This window comes from Aythya ferina, assembly GCF_964211825.1.
Source record: "Aythya ferina genome assembly, chromosome: 1".
Taxonomy (NCBI): Eukaryota; Metazoa; Chordata; class Aves; order Anseriformes; family Anatidae; genus Aythya; species Aythya ferina.
This window is the reverse complement of record NC_140296.1, coordinates 166,101,658-166,117,923: the sequence shown is the minus strand read 5'-3', so window position 1 is coordinate 166,117,923 and position 16,266 is coordinate 166,101,658. Positions and strand designations below refer to the sequence as shown.

Below are 16,266 nucleotides of genomic sequence, written 5' to 3'. Positions count from 1 at the left end.
GGGTACATTAAAGTACAGCTGAAGGCTGCTTGTCTGCCCTGGCTTCTTTGACTGTAATTGCATTCATGTATTTTAATCTGTATCTCGTCTTCTTTGACTTAATGTGAGGAAGAAAATTAAAAGTAGCTCATTAAATACAGTAATTTATGCATACATCCAACAAGCTATATAGACACACTGACTATGTTTAAAAATAAGTTGCATTACAAGCAGAAAAATGTCTGGTGACTTTCAGCTTACCTCTGTAAGAGCAGCTTGTTAATAGAACTTTGGATTTAGTGTAGAATATTTAAAAGTTAAAAAAAAAAAATGATGGCAAGTATGGAATTTTTTAAAAAGGGAAAGAAATCTAAGTATTAATTTCAATCTGGGCACATAATAGTTATAGGGTGCATTTTCAAATCTATATAATTAAGGGCTTTAGAAGGATTAGAAGGCAGCTTAAGTCACAGGATTTTTAACTGAAGTGTAGTCATGGGCTATGCATAATAATCTGGATTTTTTCCTACACTGATCAGCTGAAGGATAGTAGAATTGGTAATGATGAAACTATTATAGAATCCAAGTGTGACTCATAAATGTTCCTTACTGTAAGCATAAGAATACAGTGGTACTGTTTGCTTCTTCAGTACAGAAGTATAGGAATAAAATGATCACAAACATGATAACTACTATGTAATCTTTTCCCAAATATTTTAGACATTGGCAAGATTCTCATACCATTTTCGCTATGTATGTATGGATGGATGGACGGATGGACAGATGGACAAATAATCTACCATTTTGATTTTCCTACTATAGATACTTTTTCTGAGTATCTACTCAGCTCCATCTGCATTTTTGCTATGTCAGAATCTTTATAACTGTTATCCACAACTTGAAAGTGACTGATTTTTTTTCTTTCTACTGCCTGAAAGGTCATAATGACTCACAATCATTTTCTTTGCATTCAGTTGTAGCAGCTTACTGATCTGCTGTTTCATAACTGAGATTTCTTCTAACAGACTAGCATAGTAGGTGATGGTGAGGAATCACCGAAAAAAAAAAAAAAATGGATGGCCCTTCTCACCTCTGCCCTGCCCCCATTCCTAGGCAAGGCCAGAATCTTTTTTGCTCTCTATACAGTCCTTGGGGTCCTGGTCCATGGCTATGACTCTTAGGTAATACAGAAACACACTGAAAAAGAGAATCCAGGTTTGCTACTGTTTTCCATTGCTATTATACAGTCTCATCTGTGTAAAATCAATAGTGGTAAGAAGGTTTATAGTAGACTTCAGAAAGGCCCTTGGACTCCTACTTTTATGGTCAAAACATTGGGATATTGGGAGTTATACGTTTGACAATAGGAGTTCTGCTTATATTGAGTGTCATGGCAAACATAAACTGCTATTCTCTGTGACTTTCAGTAAAGGATAAAAGCAACTTGTTTATATCAATTCAAAATAATTTAAAAATCATCTGAGGCTTTCAGATTCTAAATTATTTGCTCATTTCTTAGACCAGCACTTTCAATATAACATTCACAGATTTAGTTCTGGGCAAGAAGTTTTAGTTTTTACACAACCCACTCCCCTTCAAATGATTTTATTCCATTCACAGATGAATTTTGACTTCAACCTGGCTGCCAATTCTCTTGCCAGTAGAAGAAGAGAATTTGAATGAATAAATTTTTAAAACCTACCTTGATAATTTTTTTTTAATCAGTTCATAAGAACTTCTGCATAAGCCGGATTTGTTTCAAAGAGTTCAGAGAAGTGAAGCCGAATAGTTCAGCCTGCCAATTTAAGCAAATCTTATAATGGTCATAAAGTTTCTACCATTCCCACTAATTTATACATTTTCTTTGAACTGATTTACATAAATGAATAATATAATCCCAACCTCAGAATACTTGAATGAGAACTATTGAGCACATGTGGCCATTGAAATGTATGGAACTATTTCTATCTGTGGAAAGATTTTTGTGGAAATTGGGCTTGGTTCTTGGGTTCCGTGAGACCATTGCAATTTGGGATGTTTTTTTCCCCTCTGTTTCATTGAAAGAAGTGAGAATTAGGTACTCAGAGACTGTTAAAATTCTGTCCTTTCAACAGCTTTGCTCAAACTCTTGTTAAGGAATAGTTAAAGTCTGTAAGATTTTGCTTTCACATGTACAATGTAAATCCAAATATAATTAGTGAGAACTAGAGGTGGCCTAAGCTGAAGTCTGAAATGACTGGGGATATTCACAGCCTGCTGAGGGTATGATCCAAAAGGTATGATGCTAAGGTCTGACTCATTTTAACTCTGTTTCCTGTTGGGTAAGTCTCCTAAAGTCTCCTATTGAATGTTTTTATTTTTTTAATTGAAACCAACTGTCTTTCATCAAAGCAGCGGGAAGTGTGCAATTCTTGAAATCACAGATCAAAGAAAAGCAATCCTCTAGTCCCAGTTGGACAATGTAGATTCTTCTAAGCTCCAGGTACTGCTGTGTTATGTGGACAGATGGGGCGGGTTGAAACCACTAGTATGCTCAGGAATACCTCTGTTACTCTACTGGCTTCTTTGTACAGTCAACAAAGGGTGGCTTAAAGGTAGTTTTTAGCAAAATTATTAAAAAAAAACCCACAACTATCAGGATATACTTTTAAACAGAAGTCATCAAACAGAAGTTCATAAGAAGGATTTTTATTTTGTTTAATCAAAAAAAGAATTGGCATATAATGCAAAACAAATGAAATAAATAAATATTTTCTGCTGGAGAAAAACACACTGGAAATAATTATACCAGGGATAAAGTTTACTTAATTAGTAGAAAGTATATTTTATTGAAATTATTATTATTTGTAATGAGTTGGATGATTACAAAATAGTTGTGGAGCAGTTTTAAAGACACGTGTTTAGAGAAATTTTGAGCTGTCTGCTAATCAAATTCACAGCAGTCTAGAAATAAATTAATAAACTAATAAAATGTTCTGAAGCCTTGAATAAGAGCTGGGTAGTCATGCCTGCTGCCTGTGTCAGCACTGAAAAAAAAAATCTTTCTGTACAGTTCTTAAAGATCTGGGAGGGGAAAAAAATCTTACAAATGTTTTTCTCTTGATATTTACATTCTCAGTAGTTACATTTTCCCTTGATTTGGAAGTAAAATATTTCCAAATAGGATTCATGTTGAAAATACCAAATATTTATGATGTCAACTTGTAGAATAGCCTGAAGGGAAAAAGAGGGTTAGGGTAAAGAACTGGAATGTTCACAAGTGTGTTGGAGGATAGAAATCTTAAACAGTGTAATATTTATGAGCAAGCAAGAGGCTACATTCTGCTCTCAATTACCCTGGCATAAATCTAGAATTACTCATTGGAAGTTCAAAGTTTTTGCTGCAGATTTACACCCATATAACAAGGAACAAAGTTCAATTCTGTAAGGGTGGGAAAATCAATTTGGCCAGAGTTAAAATAGCCTGAAACTCAAGCTCTCATCACAGAAAGAAACCTTTTCCAGGTCAAATTGTGCATTATGTATCTCTCTTTTTCTTACTCTTTAGCTAAGATATGGAGGCAAGCATGTACCCCTATTCCTTGCAGTAGCATCCCATGACACTAGGTATTGGACTGCTTTTTATTGTCTAAGGCAGTGAAGTGCTCAGATATAGTAGAATTGAGAAGCTTCACAGAAGACCAAAAGGAATCGGGACTACAAGAAGTATTTTCTCTCATAACTTGAAGGAGTAGAGTGCAAAAGGTTGAAGATGTAGACTTGCAAAAGATTAGTGCTCAGGGAACCACAGGAGAATAATAAGAGGGAAAAGACAGTTAGAATCAAAATCCCATATTATGTGATACTAGGAAAGGAAGAGGTCTTTCCCAAATTGAAGTAAGTTGCAGAAAAGACATGAATCCTTTGACAGGTTGTCAGAGTCCACTTTTGAATATTTGCTAGTGACAGATCCCAGTATTGCTCAGGTGGTTTATCCTGCAGAAATTGTAATGCTGTGCTATGATGTTTTCTGAAAAGAAAATAAATACTGCCTACACATCTTGTTCTTATTCTGGAGAAGATTCTTTCACTGGGTGCAGTGAAGGGAATGGAATGAAAAATAAGCCTTTGAAAGAGAGTAAAAGAAAACAATGAAGGAATAATGTATGGAATCTAATTATACCTTTTCTAAATGTAGTGAGTGAGACTGTGTAGGTATGACTTATGCTTGGCTGACTGAGATAGCTAGAATAATGCAGTTTTGTACCAGCTGAAAATCTTTCTGGGTCTATCAACAGTTATTGAATTATAGGCTGTGATGATACACAAATTTATAAAGAAGACATTTTCTGTTGATAATGGTCTCTGACTTTGTCACCATTGAATATTTGCATGCCACTGTTGACATTTTCACTAGTGGCTGTTAACTTAGTGTTTACCAAGTTTTAGTTGACAGTATGTGTTTAACTGAATGCTCCAGCTAAGTGACCAGTTTAGTCTCCCTTCTGTTTTTGATAAAGCTGTTCTTTGTTCATAGCTCATCCTCGGCTTATTGTAGGTGGAACAAAATTATTTTGGCTTTTTTTTTTTTTTTTTTTTAATTTAATTTGTGAATGCTGATATTGCTTTTATGGCTGCCATATGCTTGTTACATATGTCAGTTCTAAAAGCCCCGCTGATGTATGAAAGCTGGGAGAGGAGTTTTATCATTTGTCTCCCATCTAGCACTTTTCTTGCACTTGAAGGTAAGTCCAATATAATAAATAGCCAAAGCCTTTTTTTTTTTTTAAACATGTCACATCTGTAAGGTAATATTTATTTCTCCCCAGTATGTTGAGAAGCAGGAAGGAAGCATCTAACATCTGCAGGATTTGAAGTTATTTTTGACAGCTGTGTGTTATTCAGTATTACTTTTGGGGGAGAATGATAAAACAACCCAGGTGAATTGCTCAAAGGACATTAACGTCTGTCAGACATGTTAAACACATGTACTCATATGTAGATAAAGATATACACAAAAGATAAAATTATGTATCTATATACAGAGTGGTGGTGAGAAAATATATTTTGATGACCTGAAAAGCTGATATTTTAATGTACAATCAGATTTCTGTTAAGTTGGAACAAGGTATATGGTATACTATAGATGGGAGTTGTTTGGTAATGAGAAACAGCAGTTCATCCTTGACACCTATTGATCAAAAAACTGGCAGGTTTGGTCTAGAGACATGCAGGATCCATTTCAACATTTGGCCTGGAGCACGCTCTGATCACAGAAGAACAGAGTAAGGCATGAGCTTTCAAGGCTAAATGTAGGAAATGTTCACATATGGCCAACAGGAGATAGAATCAGACAGCTGAGATTTTTAGTATATGCATAGGACCTGTATTTAGTGCAAGAACATTCACTTATAGCCAAATAGTACATGGTCAAGATTTTTAATTCATATGAATATTTTGTGGGTAGAGATGAGTGACCTATCTGATGGAGCTCCAAGTTGGCCAAGCAAGACACAAGCCACAGCAAGTGTGGTGATGGGCCCTGGTGAAGAAATGTTGCTAAAAACTGTGTACCTTTATCATAATTTCTCGATCAGAACAGGCCTATAGCCCAAAGTCACAAGCAGAGAGATCATGTCTGTTTCCAAAAAAAAAAAATAAATCATCCTAGTGTGACTTCCAAATACTTTATGATATTTGATATTCACCTAAGAACATAAGATCTAAAATGACAGTACTGACAATAGCAAGGATCCATCACTAAGTATATTGCTTTTCACCATTGGAAGTAGAAGACGTGCAAGAAAAGTGTATGGAAACAGGCATATGGGGAGTAATGCTTCTCCCAGAATACCCATCCAGCATCAGAGTAAAGCCAATGCTAGATTTCAATTGGAAGTGTGGCAAGGAAGGTAATGTAATGGTGGTCTTGTATGTCTCCACTAAGAACGACAATGTTTGCCTATACTAGCACTCTTGCCTGTAAAATGCCAGCTGTTATCTTCAGAATTAGGGCAAATGATAGAGGACTTTTCCAACCTAAATGATTCTGTGATTCTACAAGTTTACAAAATGCAATATACATGTAAATATGAAACATTTATGCAGTTAAATAAAATGAAGTTGTTATTGTAAGGAATCTTATTTGATAACAAAGTAATGATGACTATTTTCCAGGAGAACAAAACTAGTAACAGGAAATCAAAACCATGACTTGGATCATTCAGCTTTAGTGATAAGCAGTGAGGACTAACAGGTAATATACAATAATTGCACCTTGATCAAGGTATGTGGAGTTAGAAGGGTAGAAGCTAGCACAGTAGGTATTATAAATTATGGGTGATGCAAGCCAGCATTAAATTACTACAGGCTCAAAGTAAGAAGGAAGTAGACAGTAGGCTGTGAGTCAGAAGTGCTCCTCCAGCTGCAGTGCAGCTCACACTTGTTTAAGGTCAAATATCAAAGCTAGTCCCTGAAAATCTATCTTTGTTTTCAAGAAGTATTCTTTATGTATTAATGTAGTCTTTTTTTTTTCTTTCTTTTCTTTTTTTCTTTTTTTTTTTTTTTAATACCCATTCCTAACCTTTTGCTCCCAACCATTTTCATGATTATTAAAAAATTGTTCTTTTCTTCACTGCTGTCTATATTCACTTCTAGCAGAGCAACTGTGCTTCATATCTCTCTGAAACTCTCTGTGCAGTAATTTCCACTGACTGCAGGGGTATCTGCTAGTGATAGTGAAGCTGATTGACTTCAAAGTCTCTCAGTGTTGTTGCCGCACTTGGCCAAGAGTCTGCTCATGACTGTAGCAGATGTTTTTTTTTTTTTTTTAATAGACCAATGAAAACCTTATGGAACAGTTTTTTTACTTCAGTCCTGAAGTGAATGCCAGCATAGCTATGATTTTGAAACCCTCTATCAGAACAACAGTGCTTGTAAAGTTTCACGGATAAAAGCATAGGTTGGCACTCCTGCCTGCTACCTGATGGTAGCTAATCATCAGATTGCTGTTTAGTCTTAGTTGGTTTATATTAATGGGTTATTTTTTACAGTTTGTTAGAAAATTTCACAGTAAGTTTATTGTGTGAAGAAATTTTGGATGAAAGTACAGTTCACACTTCTTATTAAGAGTCAGAACAGCTTTGATTAACTCACAAACATTGCCAGTTTCCTTCTCATCCAATTGGGACTTATAAGTGTCTCTTTAGAGACATAAAATATTCCACTGAGATTTTAGGGTGTATATGCGGTGGAAGAATTTTGTTCTACTGTTCTGTTGAGATCAGTAGTGATTTGAGAGAATTTATATGGACCAGTTTTGGGGGAAAAGAAAGATCATTATGACCTCCTTCAAAATGTCTAATAGAGCAAAACTACTCCCGTTGATAACATTGATAAAAATAGGTCTGTTCCTTACCATTTTCACTGAAACTAATGTTAAAAAATAAGAACTTAATCATGAGTTCTAAAAAAAGTGTCTGCTTTTGTGTTGTCTACCTTAGATATTTCTCCAGTAATTCTGAAGAGAGCTGGAACACTCCTAAATGCCCTCAGAAGTGATGGAAATGCTTCTTTGGTAATGTGGCAGTGAAGTCATGTAACACATTCTAAGACACAAAGATATAGGGCATGTAAGAGTTGAAATCAGTGAGTCACTATGGCACAACAAAGATGATACAAAGTCCCTTCAGAGATAGCAAGCTGGATGGAGAAGACTGGAAATTTAGGAGAGTGGAGAGACAGAAAATGCCAGTGGCCAGAAGGATGCTGGAGAAGTCAGTGTGCCTGCTATGGACACTGCTGCCTGGAGAGAGTGTGTAAATGGGAAATTGAGGATACAAGGAAGAAAGGAAAAAGAAAAAGAAAAACAAAAACATAATACTTTGATTCTTAGGATGAATGTAATCTTTCAGACTAGTTATGCATAATGAAGTTACTGGAGGGTTTCTTTGTTAGCTGTACTTAACAGCAGCTTTGGGAGTCTGCTGCTTTTGTTATTCGGTTCATGTACTTAGAAGGGAAAAAATGGTTTACTTTTTTTTTTTTCTTCTTTTCTTTTTCCTTTCCTCTTTCACCTCCCAAAGAGGGAAGCTGATGCTTTCATTAAGCTTTACCAGCTGGCCATATGGAATAGTCAGTAGGTCAGTATGTAAATACTTACATAGTGTATTCAGTTGCTATTAGTCCTTTCTTATTCTTACAACATTTTTGTTTACACTACCCAATCCGATAGTATTTAAGCTTGATTCCCTTGAGCCAAACACTCCATGATTAAATACAGTGCATAGCAACAGATAAATAATTATCATTTTTAACTCACACAGATGTATAAGTGAAAAAAATCTTTACTTAAGAAAGAAGGCATTGAGTTCCCATGTAGACTTCTGAAGGTCATCTAGCCTAATGCTTCCACTTGACTAGATTTTAATGTATCTAACATATTTTGCAAGGATGTGTAAAGGTTTGATACCATCCGATGGAAGATGATGCAAATGTAAAGCATAAGTTTCAAATGATCTGGTCACTTACATCAGCTAATGCATTCAAAACCATAAACTTCTGGCGGAGCTTTGAAGGGCCAAGTTGCTCAGAGGATAAAACGATATCCTTATTTAAATGTTGTCTTCTTTGAAAAACTTCCCCAAACATTCAGCCAAAGCAGAAGGATTTCCTTTAGGAAGCCGGATGCACCTTTTTCTGTGACTGTAACAGGGCTTCGGATTATATATCTTTTTGAATTCCAAACTGTTAAGAAAAACAATAGCAGCTTACTCAGTAGCATTACACACTGTGGATATGATTAAATACTAGTTATGTGTGTTACCTCGAGACTAATAGAATCACCTAACTTTTGTATTAACAAAAATAGCGTAGGTAGGATTACACTGTGAACATGAGTAAGAGCTGAACAATTTGTCTCATCATTATGTGTTAGATGTAACATATATTATTACACCAAACATGGCATGCTTCTTGTTTTAAGTCAGCACTAATATATTAAAAATGTTTAAACCTGAGTTATCTGGTATTTTAAATAAATCATAACAAAGCTGTTTCAGATACCTTTACTACTTCAGTATCATTGGTTGTTCTTTCAAAGGTACAGTAATTGATTCCAAGAGTTCTTTGTCGCCAGCTGTTTCTATTTGGTGAAGAACTTTCTGCTCAACCTGAAATCATTGCACACAAAATAGTGTGATCATATCGGCGCATTCAAACTCCTTCAGAAGTTGGCCTGGCTCATGTAAGCTATAGACACAGCTGTTACAGCAGTGGGATGAAGCAGGGAAACAGCTCAGAACAGACCTCTGCAGTCTCTGGACCCCTGACATTTCCTGTTTGACCCAGGACACATGCAACAGCTTCCTTGTCGAAGATCATAGACCAGAAGGAGCAAACAAATCTCTTGGCTCCACTTTTGAGGCAGGTGTCCCCTCTCTTGATATTTCCTGTGGTCTGGGAGACATTGCCAGCTGTCTGTTCAGTTCATGCAAGCAGTTTATCTGAGGGATGGGGTTAGAGAAGGGAGCAGCCTTCATGGGACTCACTCTGGTATCAGATGTGATGAAGCAAAGGAAATTTATTCTGGGGTGTTGCACTGTGAATGATTATTCCTGTTAAGTCTTTAGAACTAAAATTCACCTTAATAGTACAACTGACAGATACCATTTTTTATTAAGTTAGTTGAATTTCAGGTGTGTTTATTCTTGTTTTAAGAAATAAATACTACAACTTTTTCTGGAATGTAGGAATAATCCTTAATGCATGCATACTATCTTACTTTGATGTATAGATAATTTATCTAACTCATATTTTCTGTTAAAACATTGATTGCCTGATGCTTTCAGAGTCATGCTTTACGGCCGGTTTGTCATCATTTTCAGTCTTTATTAGAGAAAGAAATAGTTCTGCCTTCAACTTCTCAGTGGAACTGTCACCGCAGTTGACGAGGCTTCTAAGAATTGTGTTATGACCTTTGTTCTGTTTTGCCATTTTTTGGTCTCTCTTTCCTGTTTTAGCGTCTTACTTGACATCCCACTTGAAACATTGTCCTCTCTCTGTTTCCAAACCTCAGATGTCTTCCAGTTTCCTCATAACCCTCTAACCTTGCCTGCAAAAGTTCATCATTTCCCTCATGACAGGGCTTCAGCCATGATCTGTGTCCATCCTGCATCCTGAATCTGGGTAATGTCCTCTACCTGCCTGGCTTGAGGATATCTGAGGATAAATACCTAACAGAGTAAACAAGAAGCCTACAGGTCCTCTCTCTGTACAGTGTGGTTAGCTTGACTCGTTTCTTTGCCATCCCTTTCTAGAAATGTCTCTATCAGCTTCACACAGCCAAGTGAAGGTATGTGTCCCTTGTTTCTATCTGCCAAATCTTTCTATTAACTTCTTTCTCTGTCCTGCCAACAACACTACCGTTCTTCATACCAGGCAGTCCAATAATCTGGTGCTGTCTTGGACTTCATGTAAGCCCAGGTCACAGGTACTTCTAGCAACTTCTCCACCACTGGTTTCTCACAGATAGGCCTTCTTTCTCTTTGAGTGCTATTCACACATATCTAAATTAACTTCATCTCTTTTTTGGATTCTCTGTGGCAGCCTTGACTGATGGTCACTTAGCTCCCTCCCTCAGAGATACCAGGAACAATCCCATTAAATTCATGAATTCAAGGACACTTCCCTGTGTGGTGCAGACACATTGTATCTGAGGTGCTGTGCCCTGCCTAGCCATCTCCCCTGACAATACCTACACATGGTGCAAGTTCGTATACTTTGTCCACAGACGTTTTATGCTGTGCTTTCTTGTTCACATGGAAACCATTAGTGAAATATAACTCTTAAATATTCTTTTCCCCTGATATCCTTCATAAAACCTACATTCAGGCGTGCAAGAGCCTTTAGAATGAAAAATGTAGGTAAGTGATTTCTAAGGAGAGCAGAAGTTTGTTTATTTATCTTTTGCCGTGAGTTAGAATGAAAGAGAACAAAAAAAGGAAAACTAGACTCATAACCACATTCTTACCTATAGAGTATCGTTATTGTTTTCCTCTATTACCTTTACTGATTCCTGCAGATAGTCGATTTTGTAGATTTTTCTTTGTATCTTCAGCAGACCAGAAGTGCTTCTGGGTTTTATTGTTGCAAAGATCTAGAAAAATGGGATTCTGAAGTTGACAGCAGTGAGCTGGTAGTCATAATTAATAATTATTTTGAAAGAGTAATAATTATCTTGAAGGAGTAACACCAGCTTTGCATCATTGTTTCCAAACCCTTTTGGTTATGCATTGCAGATGACTTTCTCCTGGTAAGCTTGCTTACTTATTACTTTTAGGGTTTCTGTGCTGGGAAAATGGGTTGCAAAAGAGACTGTGGGTATCATGACCTCATCATTCGTATTCAAAAGAAGAACAGCAAGATTACCATAATACATTACTTTGTAAAATTATAACCCTGAGAAGTAATAAGATTAAATTACACTTTTTTTGGCAAAGTTGTGTTTAAGAAAGTATCTGTCTCATGACTCTAGTTTACTCTTTGTCTTGATTGTTGGTCAGCAATCCTCATGAGGATTTTTCATCTCAAACCTTGCAAGAGATAAATCCCTCTTTTCCTGTGGTCTGCTTCAGCCCTTGCATATGTGCACTTTCTAAAGTGTTAACTGTTAACAGTTGTGTCTCAGAAACCTAAATTCCTTACACAGGCACAGTGCTTTATGGTGCTGGAGAACAAATGCAGACCGCACAAGGAGCTTTTTTTCCCCTTTGCTCTGCACAAGACTTGAAACATTGCACTGAACACAAATATTCCTCCCATTGGAGCAGAGTGGTGGATCCAGTGGGCTCATCTCATCTAAATTGCAGAGCCGTTACCTATGTACAGTCTTGCATAAAGCCCACTGTTCCCACTGTTAGTGGTGGCAAAACCCAGGTGAAGATAACCAGAGGATGCTGAAATGGGTTTGCTGATCCTCTGTACACATACTTCAAAATGCAGGAGATTCTTAAACTAGGTCAGATTCACTCCTATGAACTACAAACAAGAATAGCATAGTCAATGCAGAGAGTTGAATTTGTAACTGATAAGTCATCATGATCTTTGTAAATGAAAGGTAGATGGCAATACTGTGTAACAGTTTTATTCTGCAAAATAATCTCAAATGGTGGCTTAGGAGATTTTTTTTAGTCAGCTTCTCATTTACACTGTTTTCTTTTAAATGCTTTGTGTAACTCTTACCATCCTCAACTTGAAAACTTAAAAGTCCAGAAGACTCTTATTTCCCCTTGGACTTACATCTTAGGGTGAAGACTATGTACTTTTCAGGTAGAGCATAGTTAATATAATGTAGGATAGTAGTGGCAGAGTAGCAATCAGATTATCCTCTCTCTCTCTGTTTTATTATGGTAAAAAATAACAAGAAAAACATGTAGCATTTTTGTCCACAATACTAAGCAATAAAATCCCATAGGAGTTTAATGGTGTGGCATTTTTGCACATTTTTTTTTCCTTATATCACAGTTTAAAACGAGTTTCCCTCCTATAGGTACTCCAAGGAATTTACAATTGTCCTTTTAAGTAAGCATTTATGTTGCTTAGCAGTTTGGACTGTCCATTGTAGCTCATTTTACAGCTTCCTCTGTCTGCCTATATGCCTTGTGTTTCCATGTAGAAGGATTTAAAGTTGCTAGCAAGAATATTTCTGTGAACAAGAAGCAGAAATGATGCTTTGGACATGGACTTCATGGAGCTTTAAATGTTTTTAGAAAGGGAAGTGTTAAAACTGAATAGATGACGTTAGCACCACCACTAAGAAAGAAAGAAAGAAGTGCCCTGAAATGCTGTATTGACTAAATCTCCTAACAATGCTCGTGATTTTCCTATATCCTGCTCTGTGTTTTTGTATGGATTTTTCATAGCACAGGCAGACGTTACCCACGCGGTGATTCAGCGTCTGTTCCTAGCCACGGTCTTGCACGATTTTAACCTGATTTCACGGGAGGAACAGGGAATGAAACACCGTAGCTCATGGTTGTCAGCAGTGAAAAATAGCCAGGAATCAGACAAACAGCTTCATTGCTGAGATTATTTCCGGGATAAAAACTCTTCCAACAGCTGTTTGCTTTGGCCACTGCTCAGGTCCTTTTTTTTTTTAATCAGAAAAAAAAAGAGGCTTTTTTTTTTTTTTTTTTTTTTTTTTTTTAAGATGTGGGCTGGTTATTTATGTAGTCAGGAAGAGGTCTCTGCTTCCAGTGTTGTGGTCTCGGAGCTGTTTTGACAGTTGGAGTACGGAGAGATTTCATCTCCTCTCTCCTTCCTTCTCTCCCATCCTTCATTCTCTTAACACGCAGACCTGGAATGCTGTAGAAAGAAGAGAAAGCAAATTTATGAGTTCTTTAATCCCAGACAGGCAGCTTTGTGGCAGTTACCTTCAAGAAAAGTTCACGCCCCAAAGGAGTGTTTAGTCTTACGGAGCCACTGACTCACTGAGCAGCGCGTGTGAGTGTCTGTGAGGAAGAAGGGCAGAGATGAAGGAGAAGTTTTGCTTCCTCGTGAAACTTGTAATATTATTGTTTTAAGGAGTTTTTGAAAAGATGACTGCTACTTTTGTTTAAAGTATTTGTTCTGGAACTGCTGAAGCTGGAGTCTACCAGACTGAAGTCAGGAGCATTTTCTTTGGCAGAAAGAAGATACATTTATAGAAGCCATGCCTGTGCTTGGGGTTGCATCCAAGCTAAGACAACCAGCCGTAGGGTCAAAGCCTGTTCATACTGCCCTCCCGATACCAAACCTTGGCCCCACCGGCTCACAGCAGTACTCACCAAAGTCCTTGGAGCTTACTGGGGCAGAGAGCTCAATGCTTTCCTGTCAGCTCACGTTAAAGTCAACCTGTGATTTTGGAGAGAGGAGAGCACTTCAAGGAAAAACCCAGGAGATTGAAGATAGCAAGGTTAGTTGTAAACTTTACCTGCAGATCTGAATTCTCAGAAAATGTTGATTTGCTTAGACAAAATCTTATAGAAACCTGCTGCATGTGGAGCTCGGGTGTAATTGGGTAAATGATACACTTTTGCTCTCACCAGTGAACTTACATAGCAGCTTTGTAAATTTGGGGTTGCTCAGTGTTGTTGTTTGAATAAATTTTCTGCTTTTTAAATAATGCTAAGCTACTGATAGTATAAACTTCACAGAACATTTTGATAAGTATCAGTAGAATCACAAGTAGAAAATAATCATCCCAGCACCCAATAAACAGAGCAATGAAATGACAGCATAAAAAAAAAAAAAAAAAAAAAAAAAAAAAAAAAAAAAAAAAAAATTGGCTGCTTCATGTTATATTATGAAGTTTAAAAAGAGCTCTCACGCTCACACCTATTCCCACAGGGAAGCTCTTTTAAAATAAAAACAACTAATTGATTTTCTTTTCACTTTTCAAATTAGCTGGCTACACTTGCAGAACTGCTGAACAAGAAAAACAGCTTCCCAGTGAAAAGTCCCTGTGTTTTCTCTTCTGCAAAGTAGCTTCTTGCTAGCCCCCATCTAGCTCTGACTCAATTGTGATTAAATTATAAAAATAAAATAAAAAAAATGTCTGAAGTAGGATGCCAAGACACTTTTAGACTGCTTAAGGTTTTGATTATTTTCCTTTTGTAAGGGGGTACTTTTTGACTCATAATCATTAAAAAACCTTCTGTTTGATTTTCTTTTAGTCTTTCTGCTGTAGTTGAAAACATTTTTCATATTTTGAACATGAGTATTAAGTCCCTTCTTGTCATTCATGTATATTCCCATAGATCTTTCAGTACATTATGGCTGCATGTGTAGTTTTGCAGCTTCAGCAAGCAGTGTTATGTGAGTTTGCCTCCCCTTGCTTTTCTAGTACTTTTGGTTTGTTGAACTGATTTCCAAACTGTCATTAAACATATATTTGTAGTTGTTTCATATTTAATCTAAGCACATTTAAGTGTAATCAGAGCTGTAAGAGTGTCAAGATAGATATAATATATGTACTTGGTTTTCCTTTGTTTTTAGTTACTGGGTTAATTCAGTATTAGTGAAGAAAGTTGATTTTTTGGGTTTTGGGGGGAAAGCATAGGGTTGAGATCCTGAACATTTGGTCTCCATTTTAATCCCTGCCACATATTTCCCATAGGATGTTGGTCATGTCACTTAATTTTTCTCTCAGAGTTTTCTTTATCACCTCTCTCTCTGCCTTTCAAAGATGATGAATTGGAGGTCTCAAAGGTGCTCTATAGAAACATAGAGAATGAACAGACTGTTCATCTCTTGATTACCAAAAGTGATGAACAACCCTCTTCTATGATATGAGTGCAACAGGAAGATAAGAATAGAACTTTTTAACACAATATAATTCCTGCTTACTTGTTTATTTTTAATAATAAAATTTATTCAGTGGATATTATATGGCATGTATTTTAGATTTGAAAGTACTATTTTCAGAAGAAAAAAAATACAGCTTACACTGCCTTCTGAGAGATTTCTTGATTCTTTAAAAAAGTTGTAGAGGAAGTTATAACATCTTGCTTCAGTGTTTAAACTGCTTAGGAGCTATTAGTGATTAACTAATAGCTCCTAATGGGAGTAAATTCCTCTCATGTTCCACATTTCCTTCCAAGGCATCTGGTCCTGAGTACTACTGAAGTACTAGTGAATAAAGTAACAGTCTGGATGGACCCAAAAGGTGATCTCAATTTGGAGATGTCATGTTTCATGGGTTTGCCAATTCTTTTAAACTTAGAGGATGTTTTTTTGTTTGTTTGTTTGTTTGTTTTTACTTTGTTTGTTTGTTTGTTTTTATTAATAATAATAATAAATACTAGACATTAGACCTGTCTCTTTCTTCTCAATGGAGGCAGTTGAGCACATTTAAAAGATGATCCATAAAGATTAAGGTCAGTTTGTGCACACAGTGGTCTGAAAACCTCCCCTGGTCACCTGGACTTATAGAAGTGTTGACCATTCAATAGCTTACTAACCTCTGCAGCTTTTCTGTATTCCCTTTTATAAGTCTTGACACTCCCAGCAAAGCTTAATGGAGGCCCTTGGCCAGTTTCCTTCCAGGCATACTTTTTTGAAGGATGCTCTTTTATTCACCTTTAAAGCACATTTCATGAAAACATTTTTTTGAAAAGTACTTTGGGCTATGAGGTGGGTGGTTGGTGAAGAAATCTATTTTTAGTCTTTTGTCACTAATAAACTTCAAATGATCAGCCTAAATTACCGAATGATATTTTCTTTCATCAGTGATAGAGATACATGCCTCCCTGATTCCCATTGCCTGTTCCC

General features: G+C 36.6%; 1 protein-coding gene across 9 annotated transcripts in view; it reads left to right on the top strand.

Annotated features, from left to right (window-relative positions):
* Positions 1-16,266, top strand: part of NAV3 (neuron navigator 3) — a 557,486-nt gene that overhangs the window by 272,691 nt on the left and 268,529 nt on the right. For 8 of the 9 annotated variants that reach the window (XM_084516196.1, XM_084516194.1, XM_084516192.1 and 5 more), the window contains exon 1: positions 13,197-13,909. The exons of the other annotated variant lie outside the window; for it this stretch is intronic. In XM_084516196.1, the coding sequence (XP_084372322.1) occupies positions 13,667-13,909 (243 nt within the window). In that variant the 5' untranslated portion in view covers positions 13,197-13,666. Of the gene's footprint in view, positions 1-13,196; positions 13,910-16,266 lie in introns of those variants that run through there. 9 annotated transcript variants of the gene reach the window in all.